This window comes from Panulirus ornatus, chromosome 22, assembly GCF_036320965.1.
Source record: "Panulirus ornatus isolate Po-2019 chromosome 22, ASM3632096v1, whole genome shotgun sequence".
In the NCBI taxonomy this organism is placed as follows: Eukaryota; Metazoa; Arthropoda; class Malacostraca; order Decapoda; family Palinuridae; genus Panulirus; species Panulirus ornatus.
In genome coordinates this window covers 6104629-6129115 of record NC_092245.1, presented here as the reverse complement: position 1 = coordinate 6129115, position 24487 = coordinate 6104629, and the positions used below count along the sequence as shown (strand labels likewise).

General features: G+C 42.1%; 1 protein-coding gene across 4 annotated transcripts in view; it reads left to right on the top strand.

The window, feature by feature from the left end:
- Positions 1-24487, top strand: part of LOC139756512 (uncharacterized) — a 650205-nt gene that overhangs the window by 273622 nt on the left and 352096 nt on the right. For 3 of the 4 annotated variants that reach the window (XM_071675968.1, XM_071675969.1, XM_071675966.1), the window contains exon 4: positions 9378-9556. In XM_071675968.1, coding sequence (XP_071532069.1) covers positions 9378-9556 — 179 coding nt within the window. The remainder of the gene's footprint in view (positions 1-9377; positions 9557-24487) is intronic. The other variant, XM_071675967.1, reaches the window with a different exon arrangement.

The following is a 24487-nucleotide window of genomic DNA, read 5'->3' as shown; positions in this document are numbered from 1 at the left end:
GGGGGAGGGGGCAAAGGTTCTGGGAGCGATGAAGAATGTGTGGAAAGAGAGAATGTTATCTCTGAGAGCAAAAATGGGTATCTTTGAAGGAATAGTAATTACAACTATATTCTATGGTTGCGAGGCATGGGTTATAGAGAGGGTTGTACAGTTGAGGGTGAATGTGTAGGAAATGAAATGTTTGAGGACAATATTTGATGTGAGGTGGTTTGATCAAGTAAGTATTGAAAGGATAAGAGAGATGTGTGATAATTCAAAGAATGTGGTTGAGAGAGCAGAAGAGGGTGTATTGAAATGGTTTGGACAAATGTAATGAATTAGTGAAGAAATGATAAGGAGGATATATGGGTCAGAGGTGGAGGGTGTAAGGAGAAGCGGGAGACCAAATTGTAGATGGAAGGATTGAATGAAAGAGACTTTGCACAAGTGGGGCCTAAACATGCTGGAGGGTGAAAGGTCTGCAAGGAATAGAGTGAATTGGAACAATGTGGTACACTGGGGTTTACGTGCTGTCAGTGGACTGATCCTGGGCATGTGAAACGTTTGGGGTAAACCATGGAAAGGTCTCTGGGATCTGAATGTTTGGTTAGGGAGCTGTGGTTTCAGTGCATTATACGTGACAGCTAGAGACTTAGTGTGAATGAATTTGGCTTTTTTTTTTTCTGTTTTCCTGGCTCTTATGTTGCCGACGCAGAAGGTTGAGATGCTGTTTCGTGTGGGATGGGGTAGTGTCAGGAATGGATGAAGGCAAGCAAGTATGTGTATATATGTATGTGTATGTATGTATATGTGTATGTTTTATATGCAGCGATGCTGTTTCCTGTGGGTTGGGGTGCCGCCAGGGATGGTTGAAGACAAGCATGAATATGTGGATGTGTACATATGTCTGTGTATATGTTGATATGTATATTTGTGCGTATGGGTGTTTATGTGTATATGAGTGGATAGGCAATCTTCGTCTGTTTCCTGACACCACCTTGCTGATGCAGGAAACAGCGATTAAGCATAATGAAATAAAATATTGATATGTATATGTTCGTGGATGTGCATGTATGTATGTGTGTATATGTGTATATATGAGTGGTGCAAGAAGTGAAAAATGGCAAATGAGAGTTGGGGTGAGAGAGTGTCATTAAATTTTAGGGAGAATAAAAAGATGTTTGGAAGGAGGTAAATAAAGTGCATAAGATGAGGGAACAAATGGGGACATCAGTGAAGGGGGCAAATGGGGAGGTGATAACAAGTTGTGGTGATGTGAGAAGGAGATGGAGTGAGTATTTTGAAGGTTTGTTGAATGTGTTGGATGATAGAGTGGCAGATATAGGGTGTTTTGGTCGAGGTGATGTGCAAAGTGAGAAGGTTAGCGAGAATGATTTGGTAAACAGAGAAGAGGTAGTAAAAGCTTTGAAGAAGATGAAAGCCTGGCAAGGCAGAGGGTTTGGATGGCATTGCAGTGGAATTTATTAAAAAAGGGGATGACTGTATTGTTGACTGGTTGGTATTTATTTTATTTATTGATTTTGCTTTGTCGCTGTCTCCCGCGTTAGCGAGGTAGCACAAGGAAACAGATGAAAGAATGGCCCAACCCGCCCACATACACATGTATATACATACACGTCCACACACGCAAATATACATGCCTATACATCTCAATGTACACATATATGTACACACACAGACATATATATACACATGTACATAATTCATACTTTCTGCCTTTATTTATTCCAATTGTCACCTCGCCACACATGGAATAACAACCCCCTCCCCCCTCATGTGTGCGAGGTAGCGCTAGGAAAAACACAACAAAGGCCCCATTCGTTCACACTCAATCTCTAGCTGTCATGTAATAATGTACCGAAACCACAGCTCCCTTTCCACATCCAGGCCCCACAGAACTTTCCATGGTTTACCCCATAAGCTTCACATGCCCTGGTTCAGTCCATTGACAGCACGTTGACCCCGGTATACCACATCGTTCCAATTCACTCTATTCCTTGCATGCCTTTCACCCTCCTGCATGTTCAGGCCCCAATCACTCAAAATCTTTTTCACTCCATCTTTCCACCTCCAATTTGGTTTCCCACTTCTCGTTCTCTCCACCTCTGACACATATATCCTCTTGGTCAATCTTTCCTCACTCATTTTCTCCATGTGACCAAACCATTTCAAAACACCCTCTTCTGCTTTCTCAACCACACTCTTTTTATTTCCACACATCTCTCTTACCCTTACGTTACTTACTCGATCAAACCACCTCACACCACATATTGTCCTCAAACATCTCATTTCCAGCACATCCACCCTCTTGCGCACAACTCTATCCATAGCCCACGCCTCGCAGCCGTACAACATTGTTGGAACCACTATTCCTTCAAACATACCCATTTTTGCTTTCTGAGATAATGTTCTCGACTTCCAAACATTCTTCAAGGCTCCCAGAATTTTCGCCCCCTCCCCCACCCTATGACTCACTTCCACTTCCATGGTTCCATCCGCTGCCAGATCCACTCCCAGATATCTAAAACACTTTACTTCCTCCAGTTTTTCTCCATTCAAACTTACCTCCCAATTGACTTGACCCTCAACCCTACTGTACCTAATAACCTTGCTCTTATTCACATTCACTCTTAACTTTCTTCTTTCACACACTTTACCAAACTCAGTCACCAGCTTCTGCAGTTTTCACATGAATCAGCCACCAGCGCTGTATCATCAGCAAACAACAACTGACTCACTTCCCAAGCTCTCTCATCCCCAACAGACTTCATACTTGCCTCTCTTTCCAAAACTCTTGCATTCACCTCCCTAACAACCCCATCCGTAAACACATTAAACAACCATGGAGACATCACACACCCCTGCTGCAAACCTACAGTCACTGAGAACCAATCACTTTCCTCTCTTCCTACACGTACACATGCCTTACATCCTCGATAAAAACTTTTCAGTTTCTAACAACTTGCCTCCCACACCATATATTCTTAATACCTTCCACAGAGCATCTCTATCAACTCTATCATATGCCTTCTCCAGATCCATAAATGCTACATACAAATCCATTTGCTTTTCTAAGTATTTCTCACATACATTCTTCAAAGCAAACACCTGATCCACACATCCTCTACCACTTCTGAAACCACACTGCTCTTCCCCAATCTGATGCTCTGTACATGCCTTCACCCTCTCAATCAATACCCTCCCATATAATTTCCCAGGAATACTCAACAAACTTATACCTCTGTAATTTGAGCACTCACTCTTATCCCCTTTGACTTTGTACAATGGCACTATGCAAGCATTCTGCCAATCCTCAGGCACCTCACCATGAATCATACATACATTAAATAACCTTACCAACCAGTCAACAGTACAGTCACCCCCTTTTTTTTGATAAATTCCACTGCAATACCATCCAAACCAGCTGCCTTGCCGGCTTTCATCTTCCACAATGCTTTTACTACCTCTTCTCTGTTTACCAAATCATTTTCCCTAACCCTCTCACTTTGCACACCACCTTGACCAAAACACCCTATATCTGCCACTCTATCATCAAACACATTTAACAAACCTTCAAAATACTCACTCCATCTCCTTCTCACATCACCACTACTAGTTATCACCTTCCCATTAGCCCCCTTCACTGAAGTTCCCATTTGCTGCCTTGTCTTACGCACTTTATTTACTTCCTTCCAAAACATCTTTTTATTTTCCCTAAAATTTAATGATACTCTCTCACCCCAACTCTCATTTGCCCTCTTTTTCACCTCTTGCACCTTTCTCTTGACCTCCTGTCTCTTTCTTTTATACATCTCCCACTCATTTGCATTTTTTCCCTGCAAAAATCGTCCAAATGCCTCTCTCTTCTCTTTCACTGATAATCTTACTTCTTTATCCCACCACTCACTACCCTTTCTAATCGACCCACCTCCCACGCTTCTCGTGCCACAAGCATCTTTTGCGCAAGCCATCACTGCTTCCCTAAATACATCCCATTCCTCCCCCACTCCCCGTACTTCCATTGTTCTCACCTTTTTCCATTCTGTACTCAGTCTCTCCTGGTGCTTCCTCACACAAGTCTCCTTCCCAAGCTCACTTACTCTCACCACCCTCTTCACCCCAACATTCTCTCTTCTTTTCTGAAAACCCCTACAAATCTTCACCTTCACCTCCACAAGATAATGATCAGACATCCCTCCAGTTGCATCTCTCACCACATTAACATCCAAAAGTCTCTCTTTCACGCGCCTATCAATTAACAGGTAATCCAGTAACGCTCTCTGGCCATCTCTCCTACTTACATACATATACTTATGTATATCTCGAATTTTAAAGCAGGTATTCCCAATCACCAGTCCTTTTTCAGCACATAAATCTACAAGCTCTTCACCATTTCCATTTACAACGCTGAACACCCCATGTATACCAATTATTACCTCAACTCCCACGTTACTCACCTTTGCGTTCAAATCACCCATCACTATAACCCGGTCTTGTGCATCAAAACCACTAACACACTCATTCAGTTGCTCCCAAAACACTTGCCTCTCATGATCTTTCTTCTCATGCCCAGGTGCATGTGCACCAATAATCACCCATCTCTCTCCATCAACTTTCAGTTTTACCCATATCAATCTAGAATTTACTTTCTTACACTCTATCACATACTCCCACAACACCTGTTTCAGGAGTAGTGCTACTCCTTCCCTTGCTCTTGTCCTCTCACTTACCCCTGACTTTACTCCCAAGACATTCCCAAACCATTCTTCCCCTTTACCCTTGAGCTTCGTTTCACTCAGAGCCAAAACATCCAGGTTCCTTTCCTCAAACATAATACCTATCTCTCCTTTTTTCTCATCTTGGTTACATCCACACACATTTAGACACCCCAATCTGAGCCTTCGAGGAGGATGAGCACTCCCTGCGTGACTCCTTCTTCTGTTTCCCCTTTTAGAAAGTTAAAATACAAGGAGGGGAGGGTTTCTGGCCCCCCGCTCCCGTCCCCTTTAGTAGCCTTCTACGACACGTGAGGAATGTGTGGGAAGTATTCTTTCTCCCCTATCCCCAGGGATAAAACTGGTTGGTAAGGTTGTTTAATGTATGTATGACTCATGGTGAGGTGCCTGAGGATTGGCAGAATGCTTACATAGTGCCATTGTACAAAGGCAAAGGGGATAAAAGTGTGTGCTTAAATTACAGAGGTATAAGTTTGTTGAGTATTCCTGGTAAATTATGTGGGAGGGTGCTGATTGGGAGGGTGAAGGCATGTACAGAGCAGTGTGGTTTCAGAAGTGGTAGAGGATGTTTGGATCAGGTGTTTGCTTTGAAGAATATATGTGAGAAATACTTAGAAAAGCAAATGGATTAGTATGTAGCATTTATGGATCTGGAGAAGGCATATGATAGAGTTGATAGAGATGCTCTGTAGAAGGTATTAAGAATATATGGTGTGGGAGGCAAGTTGTTGGAAGCAGTGAAAAGTTTTTATCGAGGATATAAGGCATGTGTATGAGTAAGAAGAGAGGAAAGTGATTGGTTCTCAGTGAATATTGATTTGTGGCAGGGGTGTGTGATGTCTCCATGGTTGTCTAATTTGTTTCTGCATGGGGTTGTTAGGGTGGTGAATGCAAGAGTTTTGGAAAGAGCGGCAAGTATGCAGTCTTTTGTAGATGAGAGAGCTTGGGAAGTGAGTCAGTTGTTGTTTGTTGATGATACAGTGCTGGTGGCTGATTCATATGAGAAACTGCAGAAGCTGGTGACTGAGTTTAGTAAAGTGTGTAAAAGAAGAAAGCTGAGAATAAATGTGAATCAGAGCAAGGTTATTAGGTATAGTAGGGTTGAGGGACAAGTCAGTTGGGAGGTAAGTTTGACTGGAGAAAAACTGGAGGAAGTGAAGTGTTTTAGATATCTGGGAGTGGATTTGGCAGCGGATCGAACCATGGAAGCGGAAGTGAATCATAGGGTGGGGGAGGGGGCGAAAGTTCTGGGAGCGTTGAAGAATGTGTGGAAGTCGAGAATATTATCTTGGAAAGCAAAAGTGGGTATATTTGAAGGAATAGTGGTTCCAACAATGATATATGGTTGCGAGGCGTGGGCTATGGATAGAGTTGTGCAGAGGAGGGTGGATTTGCTGGAAATGAGATGTTTGAGGACAATATGTGGTGTTAGGTGGTTTGATCGAGTAAGTAATAATAGGGTAAGAGAGATGTGTGGTAATAAAGAGTGTGGTTGAGAGAGCAGAAGAGGGTGTTTTGAAATGGTTTGGTCACATGGAGAGAATGAGTGAGGAAAGATTGACAAAGAGGAAATATGTGTCAGAGGTGGAGGGAAGGAGGAGAAGTGGGAGACCAAATTGGAGGTCGAAAGGTGGAGTGAAAAAGATTTTGAGTGATTGGGGCCTGAACATGCAGGAGGGTGAAAGGCGTGCAAGGAAAGAGTGAATTGGGACGATGTGGTATACCGGGGTTGACGTGCTGTCAATGGATTGAACCAGGGCATGTGAAGCATCAGGGGTAAACCATGGAAAGTTTTGTGGAGCCTGGATGTGTAAATTTAGCTGTGGTTTCAGTGCATTATACATGAAAGCTAGAGACTGAGTGTGAATGAATGTAGTCTTTGTTGTCTTTTCCTAGCACAGCTCACGCACATGTGGGGGTAGGGGGTTGTCATTTTCATGTGTGGCGGGGTGGCGACGGGAAGAAATAAGGGCAGACAGGATGAATTATGTACATTTGTATAAATGTATAGGTCTGTGTGTGTATATATATAAATGTATTTGTTGAGATGTATAGGTATGTATATTTGTGTGTGTGGACGTGTATGTATAAACATGTGTATGTGGGTGGGTTGGGCCATTCTTTTGTCTGTTTCTTTGCGCTATCTCGCTAATGCTGGAGACAGCGACAAAGTATAATAAAAAGAAAAAAATATGAGTGCATGGGTTTTCTTCATCTTTTTCCTGGTGCTACCTTGCTGATGCAGGAAACAGTGATCAAGTATGATTTATAAACATATTTATAGGGGAGAAAGAATACTTCTCACGCATTCCTCACGTGTCGTAGAAGGCAACTAAAGGGGACGGGAGTGGGGGGCCAGAAACCCTCCCCTCCTTGTATTTTAACTTTCTAAAAGGGGAAACAGAAGAAGGAGTCACGCAGGGAGTGCTCATCCTCCTCAAAGGCTCAGATTGGGGTGTCTGAATGTGTGTGGATGTAACCAAGATGAGAAAAAAGGAGAGATAGGTTGTATGTTTGAGGAAAGGAACCTGGATGTTTTGGCTCTGAGTGAAACGGAGCTCAATGGTAAAGGGGAAGAGTGGTTTGGGAATGTCTTGGGAGTAAAGTCAGGGGTTAGTGAGAGGACAAGAGCAAGGGAAGGAGTAGCTTTACTCCTGAAACAGGAGTTGTGGGAGTATGTGATAGAGTGTAAGAAAGTACATTCTGGATTGAAATGGGTAAAAGTGAAAGTTGATGGAGAGAGATGGCTGCTTATTGGTGCATATGCACCTGGGCATGAGAAGAAAGATCATGAGAGGCAAGTGTTTTGGGAGCAGCTGAATGAGTGTGTTAGTGGTTTTGATGCACAAGACTGGGTTATAGTGATGGGTGATTTGAATGCAAAGGTGAGTAATGTGGCAGTTGAGGGAATAATTGGTATACATGGGGTGTTCAGTGTTGTAAATGGAAATGGTGAAGAGCTTGTAGATTTATGTGCTGAAAAAGGACTGGTGATATGGAATACCTGCTTTAAAATGCGAGATATACATAAGTATACGTATGTAAGTAGGAGAGATGGCCAGAGGTCGTTATTGGATTACGTGTTAATTGATAGGCGCGCGAAAGAGAGACTTTTGGATGTTAATGTGCTGAGAGGTGCAACTGGAGGGATGTCTGATCATTATCATTTGGAGGCAAAGGTGAAGATTTGTGGGGGTTTTCAGAAAAGAAGAGAGAATGTTGGGGTGAAGAGAGTGGTGAGAGTAAGTGAGCTTGGGAAGGAGACTTGTGTGAGGAAGCACCAAGGAGAGACTGAGTATAGAATGGAAAAAGGTGAGAACAAAGGAGATAAGGGGAGTGGGGGAGGAATGGGATGTATTTAGGGAAGCAGTGATGGCTTACGCAAAAGATGCTTGTGGCATGAGAAGCGTGGGAGATGGGTTGATTAGAAAGGATAGTGAGTGGTGGGATGAAGAAGTAAGATTATTAGTGAAAGAGAAGAGAGAGGCATGTGGACGATTTATGCAGGTAAAAAATGCAAATGAGTGGGAGATGTATAAAAGAAAGAGGCAGGAGCTCAAGAGAAAGGTGCAAGAGGTGAAAAAGAGGGCAAATGAGAGTTGGGTTGAGAGAGTATCATTAGATTTTAGGGAGAATAAAAAGATGTTTTGGAAGGAGGTAAATAAAGTGCGTAAGACAAGGGAGCAAATGGGAACTTCAGTGAAGGGGGCTATTGGGGAGGTGATAACTAGTAGTGGTGATGTGAGAAGGAGATGGAGTGAGTATTTTGAAGGTTTGTTGAATGTGTTTGACGATAGAGTGGCAGATATAGGGTGTTTTGGTCGAGGTGGTGTGCAAAGTGAGAGGGTTAGGAAAAATGATTTGGTAAACAGAGAAGAGGTAGTAAAAGCGTTGCGGAAGATGAAAGCCGGCAAGGCAGCAGGTTTGGATGGTATTGCAGAGGAATTTATTAAAAAAGGGGGTGACTGTATTGTTGACCGGTTGGTAAGGAGGGTGAAAGGCGTGCAAGGAATATAGTGAATTGGAATGATGTGGTATACCGGGGTTGACGTGCTGTCAATGGATTGAACCAGGGCATGTGAAGCGTCTGGGGTAAACCATGGAAAGTTCTGTGGGGCCTGGATGTGGAAAGGGAGCTGTGGTTTTGGTGCATTATTACATGACAGCTAGAGACTGAGTGTGAACGAATGGGGCCTTTGTTGTCTTTTCCTAGCGCTACCTCGCACACATGAGGGGGGAGGGGGTTGTTATTCCATGTGTGGCGAGTTGGCGATGGGAATAAATAAAGGCAGACAGTATGAATTATGTACATGTGTATATATGTATGTCTGTGTGTGTGTATATATATGTGTACATTGAGACGTATAGGTATGTATATTTGCGTGTGTGGACGTGTATGTATATACATGTGTATGCGGGTGGGTTGGGCCATTCTTTTGTCTGTTTCCTTGCGCTACCTCGCTAACGCGGGAGACAGCGACAAAGCAAAATGAAATAAATAAATAATATGTTTAAAGAAATGAAATATAGATAAATATTTGTATATGATTTGGGAAAGATATTTTGATATTTGTATTTTATGGGAAATTACAATTTCTTTTAAGATTTCTCTAATTTCATTCTACAATCCTGTTACTTCAGAAACATCATTGCGTGAAGGATTGTTCCATGACTACAAGAAACATGGAAAGGTAATGGCTGTACGCTTGCTGGGCTCTGGCAATGACCGCTTTGCTGTTGTGTGCTTTAAGAAGCCAGAGGATGCAGAGAAGGCTCTTGATGCCTCAAGAGAAAAACTTTTTTTTGGTGTCAAGATACAGGTAAGTTTGTTTAAACCTATGGTACTCTCCTCAGGTCATGGATTTCCATACTGAACAGTAAGGACTAAGTTACTGAGGACTTGATAAAGCATTGGTGGCATTCTCGTATTTTTTGAAGTACAAAGTTGATAGCATTTTGATTCGTTAGATGAAATTAATGGTAGATTTAGGTAACATTTTACTTTTGCATTTAAAATGGGCTCAGTTCAAAGTTGACCATGTGGGACAGTTTGTAGGACATGTACAAGGATTATCAAAAGTAAAATGTTTACATTTATTTGTTCATTTTTGCACACGTACATCATCCCTTCTTACAGTCTTGACTGTAAAGCATCATATTAAGTGATTATCCACCTGATCATTCCACCCTCATTACTGTAACACCAGCCCTCTGCTTTGAATTATTTCTTTCTCACCTGTTTGAATGATCCATGACCAGTTTACTAGACAGTTAAAGATGTGTTTTCATGAAGACAGCATATTATTGTTCTTCAATATTATCATTGGCATTTTTGCAACATTAGTGTATACTTTGTCAGTGTTAGGTAAAGGCTCGGTTTTTTAATGGAAGATGTGACCACAGCAGTCTTGACAAAACCTTTTGTTGTACATATGATTATTTCTTCCTCCATTTACATACAAAGTAGCATTTTTTTTAAGAATGGAGACAGCTGTTCCTAGTTAAGGTAAAGATGGATGGCCAGTACTGATATACAAGTTTAAATTCATTAACATTTTGTGATATTAGTTTTGTTTTCATATTATTATTCTTTTATATGAATAAGTTAGAAAAACCTTTGGTCTTTGTATATGAATTGAGTGTTAAGCATTTGTAGATTAGGAAAAATATTATATACCGGATTGGCCAATTCCAAATACTGGAGGCGTGGATACTCTGGGGGTGATGGGCTCCACAGAAGTGGCACATCCCAAGAAAAGGTGCAAAACAACTTATTGTGGTCATTAACAGGTTGCTAAAGCCTCCAGGCAGCTCCATTGATTCATTCTTTGTTTAGGTTGCCATCTTTGGCAAGCCAACAAGCAGAATTCAACTTACAGCAAAACATTATGTGTCTTCTGCTATGTAAATGAAGATTGATACCAGTAACATCAAAATGGTTAGATAAGCAAGGTATTGGTCGCAAGTATGAGAATGTAAAGCTCATGGCAAGTGGAGCAAGTAGATTTCTCTTGGAGAGGATATGAGATGCATAGAGGAATTGAAACTGAAATTAGCATTACATAAACAGATTGAATGCCGAGTAAAGAAAGATGGCTTGAAATATTTCTTTGTAGTTAACAATTAGACGGACATGTAAGAGATAGATGTACGTAGTATGTATCTTCAGTGGAAAGGAGCTGAGTAGTGTTTCATACATGGAAAGGAACTGAGCAAAGTATTGTACATTGGAAGGAATTGGATCAGGAATAGAAGATTTTTTTTATTTTTATTTATTTTGCTTTGTCACTGTCTCCCGCGTTAGCGAGGTAGCACAGGGAAACAGACGAAAGAATGGCCCAACCCACCCACATACACCTGTATATACATACATGTCCACACACGCAAATATACATACCTATACATCTCATTGTATACATATACATACACACACAGACATATACATATATACACATGTACATAATTCATACTGTCTGCCTTTATTTATTCCCATCGCCACCTCACCACGCATGGAATAACAACCCCTCCCCCCCATGTGTGCGAGGTAGCACTAGGAAAAGACAACAAAGGCCTCATTCGTTCACACTCAGTCTCTAGCTGTCATGTAATAATGCACCGAAACCACAGCTCCCTTTCCACATCCAGGCCCCACAGAACTTTCCATGGTTTACCCCAGACGCTTCACATGCCTTGGTTCAATCTATTGACAGCACATTGACCCCGGTATACCACATCGTTCCAATATACTCTATTCCTTGCACGCCTTTCACCCTCCTGCATAATCATCCCCAATTGCTCAAAATCTTTTCACTCCATCCTTCCACCTCCAGTTAGGTCTCCCACTTTTCCTCGTTCCCTCCACCTTTGACACATATATCCTCTTGGTCAATCTTTCCTCACTCATTCTCTCCATGTGACCAAGCCATTTCAATACACCCTCTTCTGCTCTCTCAACCACACACTTTTTATCCCCACACATCTTTCTTACCCTTTCATTACTTACTCGATCAAACCGCCTCACACCACATATTGTCCTCAAACATCTCATTTATAACATGTCCACCCCCTCCGCACAACCCTATCTATAGCCCATGCCTCGCAACCATATAACATTGTTGGAACCACTGTTCCTTCAAACATACCCACTTTTGCTTTCTGAGATGATGGTCTTGCCTTCCACACATTGTTCATCGCTACCAGAACTTCCGCCCCTATCCCCTCTGTGACTTACTTCCGCTTCCATGTTCCCCCGCTGCCAAATCCACTCCCAGATATCTAAAACACGTGACTTCCTCCAGTTTTTCTCCATTCAAACTTACCTCCCAATTGACTTGCTCCTCAACCCTACTGTACCTGATAACCTTGCTCTTATTCACATTTACTCACAGCTTTCTTCTTTCACACACTTTACCAAACTCAGTCACCAGTTTCTGTAGTTTCTCATCCGAATCAGCCACCATCCGTTGTACAGTGGCACTATACTGTTCTGCCCATCCTCATGCACACCATGACCCATATATACAATGAAAGTCTTAACTAATCAACAACGCAGTCACCTCTTTTCTTAAAAAATTAACTGCCATACCATACAATTCTGCCACCTTGTCTTATATCATCTTAGGCAAGGCTTTTATCACCTCATCTCTTTTCAACACACCACTTGGAATGACTTTCTCACTTTCCATATGTCCGTAACCAAAACACCTTACACTTGCCACCCTATCACCAAACACATTCAACAATCCTTCAAAGTACTCACTCCATCTCTTCACCTCATCCCCGTCAGTTACCACTTCCCTATATGCCTACTTCATTGATATCCTATTTGTTGTTTTGTTTCTTTTACACTATCAGTCTCCTTCAAAAATATTCCCTGTTCTGTGTTAGAGTTGCTGATAATCAATAACCCCAAATTTCATGAGCCCTGTTTCAGGGCAAGGGAAAAAATGTTACTATGAATAAAAAAAAAGATGGCACATTCGGTATACTTTTGTCAAATATAAACTGTGGAGAAGAAACATGAACATGGAATGGAGAAAACATATTTGCAAGATTCAATTCAGGCTGTTAAAATTAAATGTTTGGGGGTACCTGCAGTGTTTGAGGATGGGATGAAATACATAATAGTATTTATATATTTAGCTTTGTCGCTGTCTCCCGCGTTTGCGAGGTTGCGCAAGGAAACAGACGAAAGAAATGGCCCAACCCATCCCCATACACATGTATATGCATACACGTCCACACACGCAAATATACATACCCATACATCTCAATGTACACATATATATAAACACACAGACACATACATATATACACATGCACACAATTCACAGTCTGCCTTTATTCATTCCCATCGCCACCTCGCCACACATGGAATACCATCCCCCTCCCCCCCTCATGTGTGCGAGGTAGTGCTAGGAAAAGACAACAAAGGCCCCATTCGTTCACACTCCGTCTTTAGCTGTCATGCAATAATGCCCAAAACCACAGCTCCCTTTCCACATCCAGGCCCCACAGAACTTTCCATGGTTTACCCCAGATGCTTCACATGCCCTGATTCAGTCCACTGACAGCACGTCAGCCATATATATAGATATATATATATATATATATATATATATATATATATATATATATATATATATATATATATATATGGGTATGTTTGAAGGAATAGTGGTTCCAACAATGTTGTATGGTTGAGAGGCGTGGGCTATGGATAGAGTTGTGCGCAGGAGGGTGGATGTGCTGGAATGAGATGTTTGAGGACAATGTGTGGTGTGAGGTGGTTTGATCGAGTAAGTAATGTAAGGGTAAGAGAGATGTGTGGAAATAAAAAGAGCGTGGTTGAGAGAGCAGAAGAGGGTGTTTTGAAATGGTTTGGGCACATGGAGAGAATGAGTGAGGAAAGATTGACCAAGAGGATATATGTGTCGGAGGTGGAGGGAGCGAGGAGAAGTGGGAGACCAAATTGGAGGAGGAAAGATGGAGTGAAAAAGATTTTGTGTGATCGGGGCCTGAACATGCAGGAGGGTGAAAGGCGGGCAAGGAATAGAGTGAATTGGATCGATGTGGTATACTGGGGTTGACGTGCTGTCAATGGATTGAATCAGGGCATGTGAAGCATCTGGGGTAAACCATGGAAAGCTGTGTAGGTATGTATATTTGCGTGTGTGGACGTGTATGTATATACATGTGTATGGGGGTGGGTTGGGCCATTTCTTTCGTCTGTTTCCTTGCGCTACCTCACAAACGCGGGAGACAGTGAAAAAAAAAAAGGCATGTGTACGTGTAGGAAGAGAGGAAAGTGATTGGTTCTCAGTGCATGTAGGTTTGCAGCAGGGGTGTGTGATGTCTCCATGGTTGTTTAATTTGTTTATGGATGGGGTTGTTAGGGAGGTGAATGCAAGAGTTTTGGAAAGAGGGGCAAGTATGAAGTCTGTTGGGGATGAGAGAGCTTGGGAAGTGAGTCAGTTGTTGTTTGCTGATGATACAGCGCTGGTGGCTGATTCATGTGAGAAACTGCAGAAGCTGGTGACTGAGTTTGGTAAAGTGTGTGAAAGAAGAAAGTTAAGAGTAAATGTGAATAAGAGCAAGGTTATTAGGTACAGTAGGGTTGAGGGTCAAGTCAATTGGGAGGTAAGTTTGAATGGAGAAAAACTGGAGGAAGTAAAGTGTTTTAGATATCTGGGAGTGGATCTGGCAGTGGATGGAACCATGGAAGTGGAAGTGAATCATAGGGTGGGGAAGGGGGCGAAAATCCTGGGAGCCTTGAAGAATGTGTGGAAGTTGAGAACATTATCTCAGAAAGCAAAAATGGGTATGTTTGAAGGAATAGTGGTTCCAACAATGTTGTATGGTTGCGAGGCGTGGGCTATGGATAGAGTTGTGCGCAGGAGGGTGGATGTGCTGGAAATGAGATGTTTGAGGACAATGTGTGGTGTGAGGTGGTTTGATCGAGTAAGTAACGTAAGGGTAAGAGAGATGTGTGGAAATGAAAAGAGCGTGGTTGAGAGAGCAGAAGAGGGTGTTTTGAAATGGTTTGGGCACATGGAGAGAATGAGTGAGGAAAGATTGACCAAGTGGATATATGTGTCGGAGGTGTAAGGAACGAGGAGAAGTGGGAGACCAAATTAGAGGTGGAAAGATGGAGTGAAAAAGATTTTGTGTGATCGGGGCCTGAACATGCAGGAGGGTGAAAGGAGGGCTAAGAATAGAGTGAATTGGATCGATGTGGTATACCGGGGTTGACGTGCTGTCAGTGGGTTGAATCAAGGCATGTGTATGGGGGTTGGTTGGGCCATTTCTTTCGTCTGTGTCCTTGTGCTACCTCGCAAACGCGGGAGACAGCGACAAAGCAAAAAAAAAAAAAAAAAAAAAAATATATATATATATATATATATATATATATATATATATATATATATATATGTATTAGGATCAGGTGTTTGCTTTGAAGTATGTATGTGAGAAATACTTAGAAAAGCAAATGGATTTGTATGTAGCATTTATGGATCTGGAGAAGGCATATGATAGAGTTGATAGAGATGCTCTGTGGAAGGTATTAAGAATATATGGTGTGGGAGGAAAGTTGTTAGAAGCAGTGAAAAGTTTTTATCGAGGATGTAAGGCATGTGTACGTGTAGGAAGAGAGGAAAGTGATTGGTTCTCAGTGAATGTAGGTTTGCGGCAGGGGTGTGTGATGTCTCCATGGTTGTTTAATTTGTTTATGGATGGGGTTGTTAGGGAGGTAAATGCAAGAGTTTTGGAAAGAGGGGCAAGTATGAAGTCTGTTGGGGATGAGAGAGCTTGGGAAGTGAGTCAGTTGTTGTTCGCTGATGATACAGCGCTGGTGGCTGATTCGTGTGAGAAACTGCAGAAGCTGGTGACTGAGTTTGGTAAAGTGTGTGGAAGAAGAAAGTTAAGAGTAAATGTGAATAAGAGCAAGGTTATTAGGTACAGTAGGGTTGAGGGTCAAGTCAATTGGGAGGTGAGTTTGAATGGAGAAAAACTGGAGGAAGTGAAGTGTTTTAGATATCTGGGAGTGGATCTGGCAGTGGATGGAGCCATGGAAGCGGAAGTGGATCATAAGGTGGGGGAGGGGGCGAAAATTCTGGGGGCCTTGAAGAATGTGTGGAAGTCGAGAACATTATCTCGGAAAGCAAAAATGGGTATGTTTGAAGGAATAGTGGTTCCAACAATGTTGTGTGGTTGCGAGGCGTGGGCTATGGATAGAGTTGTGCGCAGGAGGATGGATGTGCTGGAAATGAGATGTTTGAGGACAATGTGTGGTGTGAGGTGGTTTGATCGAGTGAGTAACGTAAGGGTAAGAGAGATGTGTGGAAATAAAAAGAGCGTGGTTGAGAGAGCAGAAGAGGGTGTTTTGAAGTGGTTTGGGCACATGGAGAGGATGAGTGAGGAAAGATTGACCAAGAGGATATATGTGTCGGAGGTGGAGGGAACAAGGAGAAGAGGGAGACCAAATTGGAGGTGGAAAGATGGAGTGAAAAAGATTTTGTGTGATCGGGGCCTGAACATGCAGGAGGGTGAAAGGAGGGAAAGGAATAGAGTGAATTGGAGCGATGTGGTATACCGGGGTTGACGTGCTGTCAGTGGATTGAATCAAGGCATGTGAAGTGTCTGGGGTAAGCCATGGAAAGCTGTGTAGGTATGTATATTTGCGTGTGTGGACGTATGTATATACATGTGTATGGCGGGGGGTTGGGCCATTTCTTTCGTCTGTTTCCTTGCGCTACCTCGCAAACGCGGGAGACAGTGACAAAGTATATAAAAAAAAAAAATATATATAGATTATATATATTTTTTTTTTTCTTTTACATAATAGTAAAGAGTATAAATGTGGGATACAAGAGACAGAAAAGAAGACATACAGTGATGGTGTCAAGGTTTGGGAAAGTACCTTGAAAGTGATGTTGTGGAGAAAATGCAGAACAACAGGCAGGTAAAAAAAACACATTGGAGTAAGACAAAAGGAATAACAGTGAGGAAAAAGTTAGCTAGCATATGGAGAGAGGATCTAGGTATGCAACATACTCGGGAGGTATGTATGGAGACTGGAGACTTTTACACTATGGTCATACCCTTCAGAGGGATGTTCCTTGAGGGTACAAAACATCAAATACTCATGCATAATAGGAACACCATATATTTTGGATATCTTTTTTAACCTAACTTAAAATCCAGTACCTACACAGTAGTTTAAAATCTAGTCCTCATAAATGTCCTCCTTAAAAACTGTGAATTAAATGACCCTAATAAAAGAAAATTAACTCAACACTGTTCCTTGTCAATAATTCATGTGAAAGGTATATTATTACCAGCCTTTGCTGGGTGGCATCTGCAAGAATTCTGCATGTGAATCTCAGTTCTTTTACAGCCCAAAAAATTCTTCAAGAGAAGCCGTCTATTTACAGTTCTTTTCTTCTATTTCTATTCAATTCTTTTATCCCTGGGGATAGGGGGGAAAGAACACTTCCCACACATTCCCCGCATATCGTAGAAGGCGACTAAAGGGGACGGGAGTAGGGGGCTCGAAACCCTCCCCTCCTTGTATTTTAACTTTCTAAAAGGGGAAACAGGAGTAGTCATGTGGGGAGTGCTCATCCTCCTCGAAGTCTCAGATTGGGATGTCTAAATGTGTGTGGATGTGACCAAGATGAGAAAAAAGGAGAGATAGGTAGTATGTTTGAGGAAAGGAACCTGGATGTTTTGGCTCTGAGTGAAATGAAGCTGAAGGGTAAAGGGGAAGAGTGGTTTGGGAATGTTTTGGGAGTAAAGTCAGGGGTTAGTGAGAGGACAAGAGCAAGGGAAGGAGTAGCACTACTCCTGAAACAGGAGTGGTGGGAGTTTGTGATAGAGTGTAAGAAAGTAAACTCTAGATTGATATGGGTAAAACTGAAAGTGGATGGAGAGAGGTGGGTGATTATTGGTGCATATGCACCTGGGCATGAGAAGAAAGATCATGAGAGGCAAGTGTTTTGGGAGCAGCTGAATGAATGTGTTAGTAGTTTTGATGCACGAGACCGGGTTATAGTGATGGGTGATTTGAATGCAAAGGTGAGTAATGTGGCAGTTAAGGGAATAATTGGTGTACATCGGGTGTTCAGTGTTGTAAACGGAAATAAAGAGCTTGTAGATTTATGTGCTGAAAAAGGACTGGTGATTGGGAATACCTGGTTTAAAAAGAGAGATATACATAAGTATACATATGTAAGTAGGAGAGATGGCCAGAGAGCATTATTGGATTACGTGTTAATTGATAGGTGTGCGAAAGAGAGACTTTTGGATGTTAATGTGCTGAGAGGTGCAACTGGAGGGATGTCTGATCATTAACCTTTGGAGGCGAAGGTGAAGATTTGTAGGGGTTTTCAGAAAAGAAGAGAGAATGTTGGGGTGAAAAGAGTGGTGAGATAAGTGAGCTTGGGAAGGAGACTTGTGTGAGGAAGTACCAGGAAAGACTGAGTACAGAATGGAAAAAGGTGAGAACAAGGGATGTAAGGGGAGTGGGGGAGGAAGGGGATGTATTTAGGGAAGCATTGATGGCTTGCGCAAAAGATGCTTGTGGCATGAGAAGCATGGGAGGTGGGCAGATTAGAAAAGGTAGTGAGTGGTGGGATGAAGAAGTAAGGTTATTAGTGAAAGAGAAGAGAGAGGCATTTGGATGATATTCACAAGGAAATAAGGCAAATGAGTGGGAGATGTATAAAAGAAAGAGGCAGGAGGTCAAGAGAAAGGTGCAAGAGGTGAAAAAGAGGGCAAATGAGAGTTGGGGTGAGAGTATCATTAAATTTTAGGGAGAATAAAAAGATGTTTTGGAAGGAGATAAAGTGCATAAGACAAGGGAACAAATGGGAACTTCAGTGAAGGGGGCTAATGGGGCGGTGATAACAAGTAGTGGTCATGTCAGAAGGAGATGGAGTGAGTATTTTGAAGGTTTGTTGAATGTGTTTGATGATAGAGTGGCAGATATAGGGTGTTTTGGTCAAGGTGGTGTGCAAAGTGAGAGGGTTAGGGAGAATGATTTGGTAAACAGAGAAGAGGTAGTAAAAGCTTTGTGGAAGATGAAAGCTGGCAAGGCAGCGGGTTTGGATGGTATTGCAGTGGAATTTATTAAAAAAGGGGGTGACTGTATTGTTGACTGGTTGGTAAGGTTATTTAATGTATGTATGATTCATTTTTATTAAAAAAAGGGGGTGACTGTATTATTGACTGGTTGGTAAGGTTACTTAATGTATGTATGACTCATGGTGAGGTGCCTGAGGATTGGCGGAATGCTTGCATAGTGCCATTGTACAAAGGCAAAGGGGATAAGAGTGAGTGCTCAAATTACAGAGGTATAAGTTTGTTGAGTATTCCTGATAAATTATATGGGAGGGTATTGACTGAGAGGGTGAAGGCATGTACAGAGCATCAGATTGGGGAAGAGCAGTGTGGTTTCAGAAGTGGTAGAGGATGTGTGTGAGAATGTATGTGAGAAATACTTAGAAAAGCAAATGGATTTGTATGTAGCATTTATGGATCTGGAGAAGGCATATGATAGAGTTGATAGAGATGCTCTGTGGAAGGTATTAAGAATATATGGTGTGGGAGGCAAGTTGTTAGAAGCAGTGAAAAGTTTTTATCGAGGATGTAAGGCATGTGTACGTGTAGGAAGAGAGGAAAGTGATTGGTTCTCAGTGAATGTAGGTTTGGGGCAGGGGTGTGTGATGTCTCCATGGTTATTTAATTTGTTTATGGATGGGGTTATTAGGGAGGTGAATGCAAGAGTTTTGGAAAGAGGGGCAAGTATGAAGTCTGTTGGGGATGAGAGAGCTTGGGAAGTGAGTCAGTTGTTGATACAGCACTGGTGGCTGATTCATGTGAGAAACTGCAGAAGCTGGTGACTGAGTTTGGTAAAGTGTGTGAAAGAAGAAAGTTAAGAGTAAATGTGAATAAGAGCAAGGTTATTAGGTATAGTAGGGTTGAGGGTCAAGTCAATTGGGAGGTAAGTTTGAATGGAGAAAGACTGGAGGAAGTAAAGTGTTTTAGATATCTGGGAGTGGATCTGGCAGTGGATGGAACCATGGAAGCGGAAGTGGATCATAGTGTGGGGGAGGGGGCAAAAATCCTGGGAGCCTTGAAGAATGTGTGGAAGTCGAGAACATTATCTCAGAAAGCAAAAATGGGTATGTTTGAAGGAATAGTGGTTCCAACAATGTTGTATGGTTGCGAGGCGTGGGCTATGGATAGAGTTGTGTGCAGGAGGATGGATGTGCTGGAAATGAGATGTTTGAGGACAATGTGTGGTGTGAGGTGGTTTGATCGAGTAAGTAACGTAAGGGTAAGAGAGATGTGTGGAAATAAAAAGGGCGTGGTTGAGAGAGCAGAAGAGGGTGTTTTGAAATGGTTTGGTCACATGGAGAGGATGAGTGAGGAAAGATTGACCAAGAGGATATATGTGTCAGAGGTGGAGGGAACGAGAAGTGGGAGACCAAATTGGAGGTGGAAAGATGGAGTGAAAAAGATTTTGTGTGATTGGGGCCTGAACATGCAGGAGGGTGAAAGGAGGGCAAGGAATAGAGTGAATTGGATCGATGTGGTATACTGGGGTTGATGTGCTGTCTGTGGATTGAATCAGGGCATGTGAAACGTTTGGGGTAAACCATGGAAAGCTGTGTAGGTATGTATATTTGCGTGTGTGGACGTATGTATATACATGTGTATGGGGGTGGGTTGGGCCATTTCTTTTGTCTGTTTCCTTGCGCTACCTCGCAAATGCGGGAGACAGCGACAAAGCAAAAAAAGAAAAAAAAATGATTCATGTTGAGGTGCCTGAGGATTGGCGGAATGCTTGCATAGTGCCATTATATAAAGGCAAAGGGGATAAAAGTGAGTGCTCAAATTACAGAGGTATAAGTTTGTTGAGTATTCCTGATAAACTATATGGGAGGGTATTGATTGAGAGGGTGAAGGCATGTACAGAGCTTCAGATTGGGGAAGAGCAGTGTGGTTTCAGAAGTGGTAGAGGATATGTGGATCAGGTGTTTTTTTTGAAGAATGTATGTGAGAAATACTTAGAAATGGATTTGTATGTAGCATTTATGTATGTGGAGAAGGCATATGATAGAGTTGATAGAGATGCTCTGTGGAAGGCATTAAGAATATATGGTGTGGGAGGCAAGTTGTTAGAAGCAGTGAAAAGTTTTTTCGAAGATGTAAGGCATGTGTACGTGTAGGAAGAGAGGAAAGTGATTGGTTCATAGTGACTGTCGGTTTGCAGCAGGGATGTGTGATGTTTCCATGGTTGTTTAATTTGTTTATGGATGGGGTTGTTAGGCAGGTGAATGCGAGAGTTTTGGAAAGAGGGGCAAGTATGCTGTTTGTTGTGAATGAGAGAGCTTGGGAAGTGAGTCAGTTGTTGTTTGCTGATGATACAGCGCTGGTGGGTGATTCGTGTGAGAAACTGCAGAAGCTGGTGACTGAGTTTGGTAAAGTGTGTGAAAGAAGAAAGCTGAGAGTAAATGGGAATAAGAGCAAGGTTATTAGGTACAGTAGGGTTGAGGGACAAGTCAACTGGGAGGTATGTTTGAATGGAGAAAAACTGGATGAAGTGAAGTGTTTTAGATATCTGGGAGTGGATCTGGCAGCGGATGGAACTATGGAAGCGGAAGTGAATCATAGGGTAGGGGAGGGGGCAAAAGTTCTAGGAGCCTTGAAGAATGTGTGGAAGTCGAGAACATTATGTCGGAAAGCAAAAATGGGTATGTTTGAAGGAATAGTTGTTCCAACAATGATATATGGTTGCGAGGCGTGGGCTATAGATACACTTGTGCGGAGAAGGGTGGATGTGCTGGAAATGAGATGTTTAAGGACAATATGTGGTGTGAGGTGGTTTGATCGAGTAAGTAATAATAGGGTAAGAGAGAAGTGCAGTAATAAAAAGAGCGGGGTTGAGAGAGCAGAAGAGGGTGTTTTGAAATGGTTTGGTCACATGGAGAGAATGAGTGAGGAAAGATTGACCAAGAGGATATATGTGTCAGAGTTGGAGGGAAGGAGGAGAAGTGGGAGACCGAATTGGAAAGATGGAGTGAAAAAGATTTTGAGTGATTGGGGCCTGAGCATGCAGGAGGGTAAAAGGCATGCAAGGAATAGAGTGAATTGGAACGATGCGGTATACCGGGGTCGACGTACTGTCAGTGGATTGAACCAGGGTATGTGAAGTGTCTGGGGTAAACCATGGAAAGTTGTGTGGGGCCTGGATGTGGAAAGGGAGCTGTGGTTTCGGTGCATTATTACATGACAGCTAGAGACTGAGTGTGAATGAATTTGGACTTTGTTGTGTTTTCCTAGTGGTACGTCGCACACATGAGGGGGGGAAGGGGGTTGTTATTTCATATGTGGCAGGGTGGCGATGGGAATGAATAAAGGCAGAGTATGAATTATGTACATGTGTATAAATGTATATGTCTGTGTGTATATATATATGTGTGTGTATGTTGAGATGTATAGGTATGTATATTTTGCGTCTGTGGACGTGTATATATATACATGTGTATGTGGGTGGGTTGGGCCATTCTTTCATCTGTTTCCTTGTGCTACCTCGCTAACGCGGGAGACACCGATAAAGCAAAATGATAATAATGAAATAAATATTATTTCTTATTTTAAACTTTGTTCTACTTTTGATAACACAGCAATAATTATGTGGAATGAGCTGGCAAAACAAGGGGTCTGGAATGTGTTTACATAGGGGGTTCCCTTAGGGGTCAATTTCTGTTTTCCAGCATTTTCTGTGGTCCAGCAATGGCCAGGGCCCAAGGATCCTTGATAAAAGAGGTTTAACCTGTATTAGTCATTACTAGAACAACTTTTTCATTGTCTTGTCAACAATGGTGTCCCCCCCAGCTTTTGTCCAGTTTCCCTGATCTTTTTGTTTGCTTCAGAAATGATATTTACTCAACTTTTGATTCTATTAATTATTTTGCTGCTGATTCACACACTTCAGTTCTGTCTTTTTCCCCAGCTAAGCAGATTTCTTCTTTCATTTTGGACTTTTGCATATCTCAAAATGGGGAAGCAGTAAGCTGGTTGAATTCAGTATTACTAAGATGTAGTTTTTCCTTGCATCATTTTCAAAATATCATTTGATTCCCTCTTTCCAGTATCAGAACACCCAGGTTCAACCCTGTAATAACATATTGGGCAAAATCATATCCTCCTCTCTATCCGGGAAATAGCGCTGAATTAACATTACTCCTTGCTTCCTTAAAGCTAGGTGTGTTGCATAGTGCTTTGATTGTTTTTCATATGACCAGCTGTTCACATCTGAAATGTTTGTATTTGCCTTAGTATGGAGTACTGCTTGCATATTTTGTGTAGCTCATTGTGTGCTTCTCCATAGCAAGAGTGGGATCAAGAGCCTTCTGTGTCATTAATTCTTGTAGCATCTCTTCTAGTTAACCATCCCATTCTCTATACCATCATGTTGCAGCCTTCTCCTTTTTTCTGCAGTTATTATTTTAGCCACTGTCCTGTGAGTTATTTGTATGTGTGTCTGCCACCAAGGCTTGGGTGCAAGGCATGCTTCTGGTTGCTTCTTCCCACAGTTTCTGGATGGAGACTGACCTCATGAGCATTGACCATTGTGATACCTCCTCCTTTTTTCAAACATAAGGGCGTTGGAATTCTTTTCCCCCACATAAGGGTGTTGGAATTCTTTTCCCCCACATAAGGGCGTTGGAATTCTTTTCCCCCTTTCCATATAGCTGTTATACCTTTAAGAGTCAGATATGCAAATACTTGCAAATCCCTGATTTAACTTCGAAGTTTTTTTCTGTTGCTGTTTTCCCAATCGCCTAAGATGGCCTTGATTTGGTTTAGTTTTCTTTTATTTATTGAAAAAAATTTACATACCTTGTCATGCAGTTTTGACCCCACGAAGGATAATAAAAATCTTAGGGAAGTTGTTTGAGTCCTTTCTGCAAAGGTTGTAGGTGAAGTTCAAGGTGGACAGGTAGATGGTAGAACTTTGCATCCTCATGGTTTTGGTCAGGATGGTTGGCTTTACTAGATGGAAATTGAGGGTGGTGAATTTCCTTTACTTGAACAACAAGTAACGTTCCTGCTTGAGTTGTTTTATGTTATGTCTAGCTGTTCTTTTAAAGGTCACTCAAGAAGGAAACTTGCTTTCAAATGGGAAGACTTAAGAGAAGATAAACCTAGATATGATGCCACAGCCCACTGAAGCTCGCTCTCTCTCTCTCTCTCTCTCTCTCTCTCTCTCTCTCTCTCTCTCTCTCTCTCTCTCTCTCTCTCTCTCTCTCTCTCTCTCTCTCTCTCTCTCTCTCTCTCTCTCTCTCTCTCTCTCTCTCTCTCTCTCTCTCTCTCTCTCACATTTACTCCTTACCCCTACTGGTTGTATTTATTATTTATGAACAAGCCCTGATGGTCACACATGGAGTTCCACATGGTTTTGTTCTGGGGCCGTTACTCTTTGTCATGTATGTCAAATGACTTGCCAGCAGGTACTCCTTACTTGAATAGTTTTGCTGAACATCAAATGTTATGAAGTAAGTGAAGGGTGAGAGGGATTGCATCATGGTATAAGGAGATTAAGACAGACTCCAGTTTTATTTTTGATAGATGGTTGATGAAAATCCACCTGAATAAGTGTAAAGTTTTGAGGATGGGACACTCACTGTGAAAGGTCTCAGTATGAATTATAGCTGGAAATATGCTTCAGGATTCTGTGT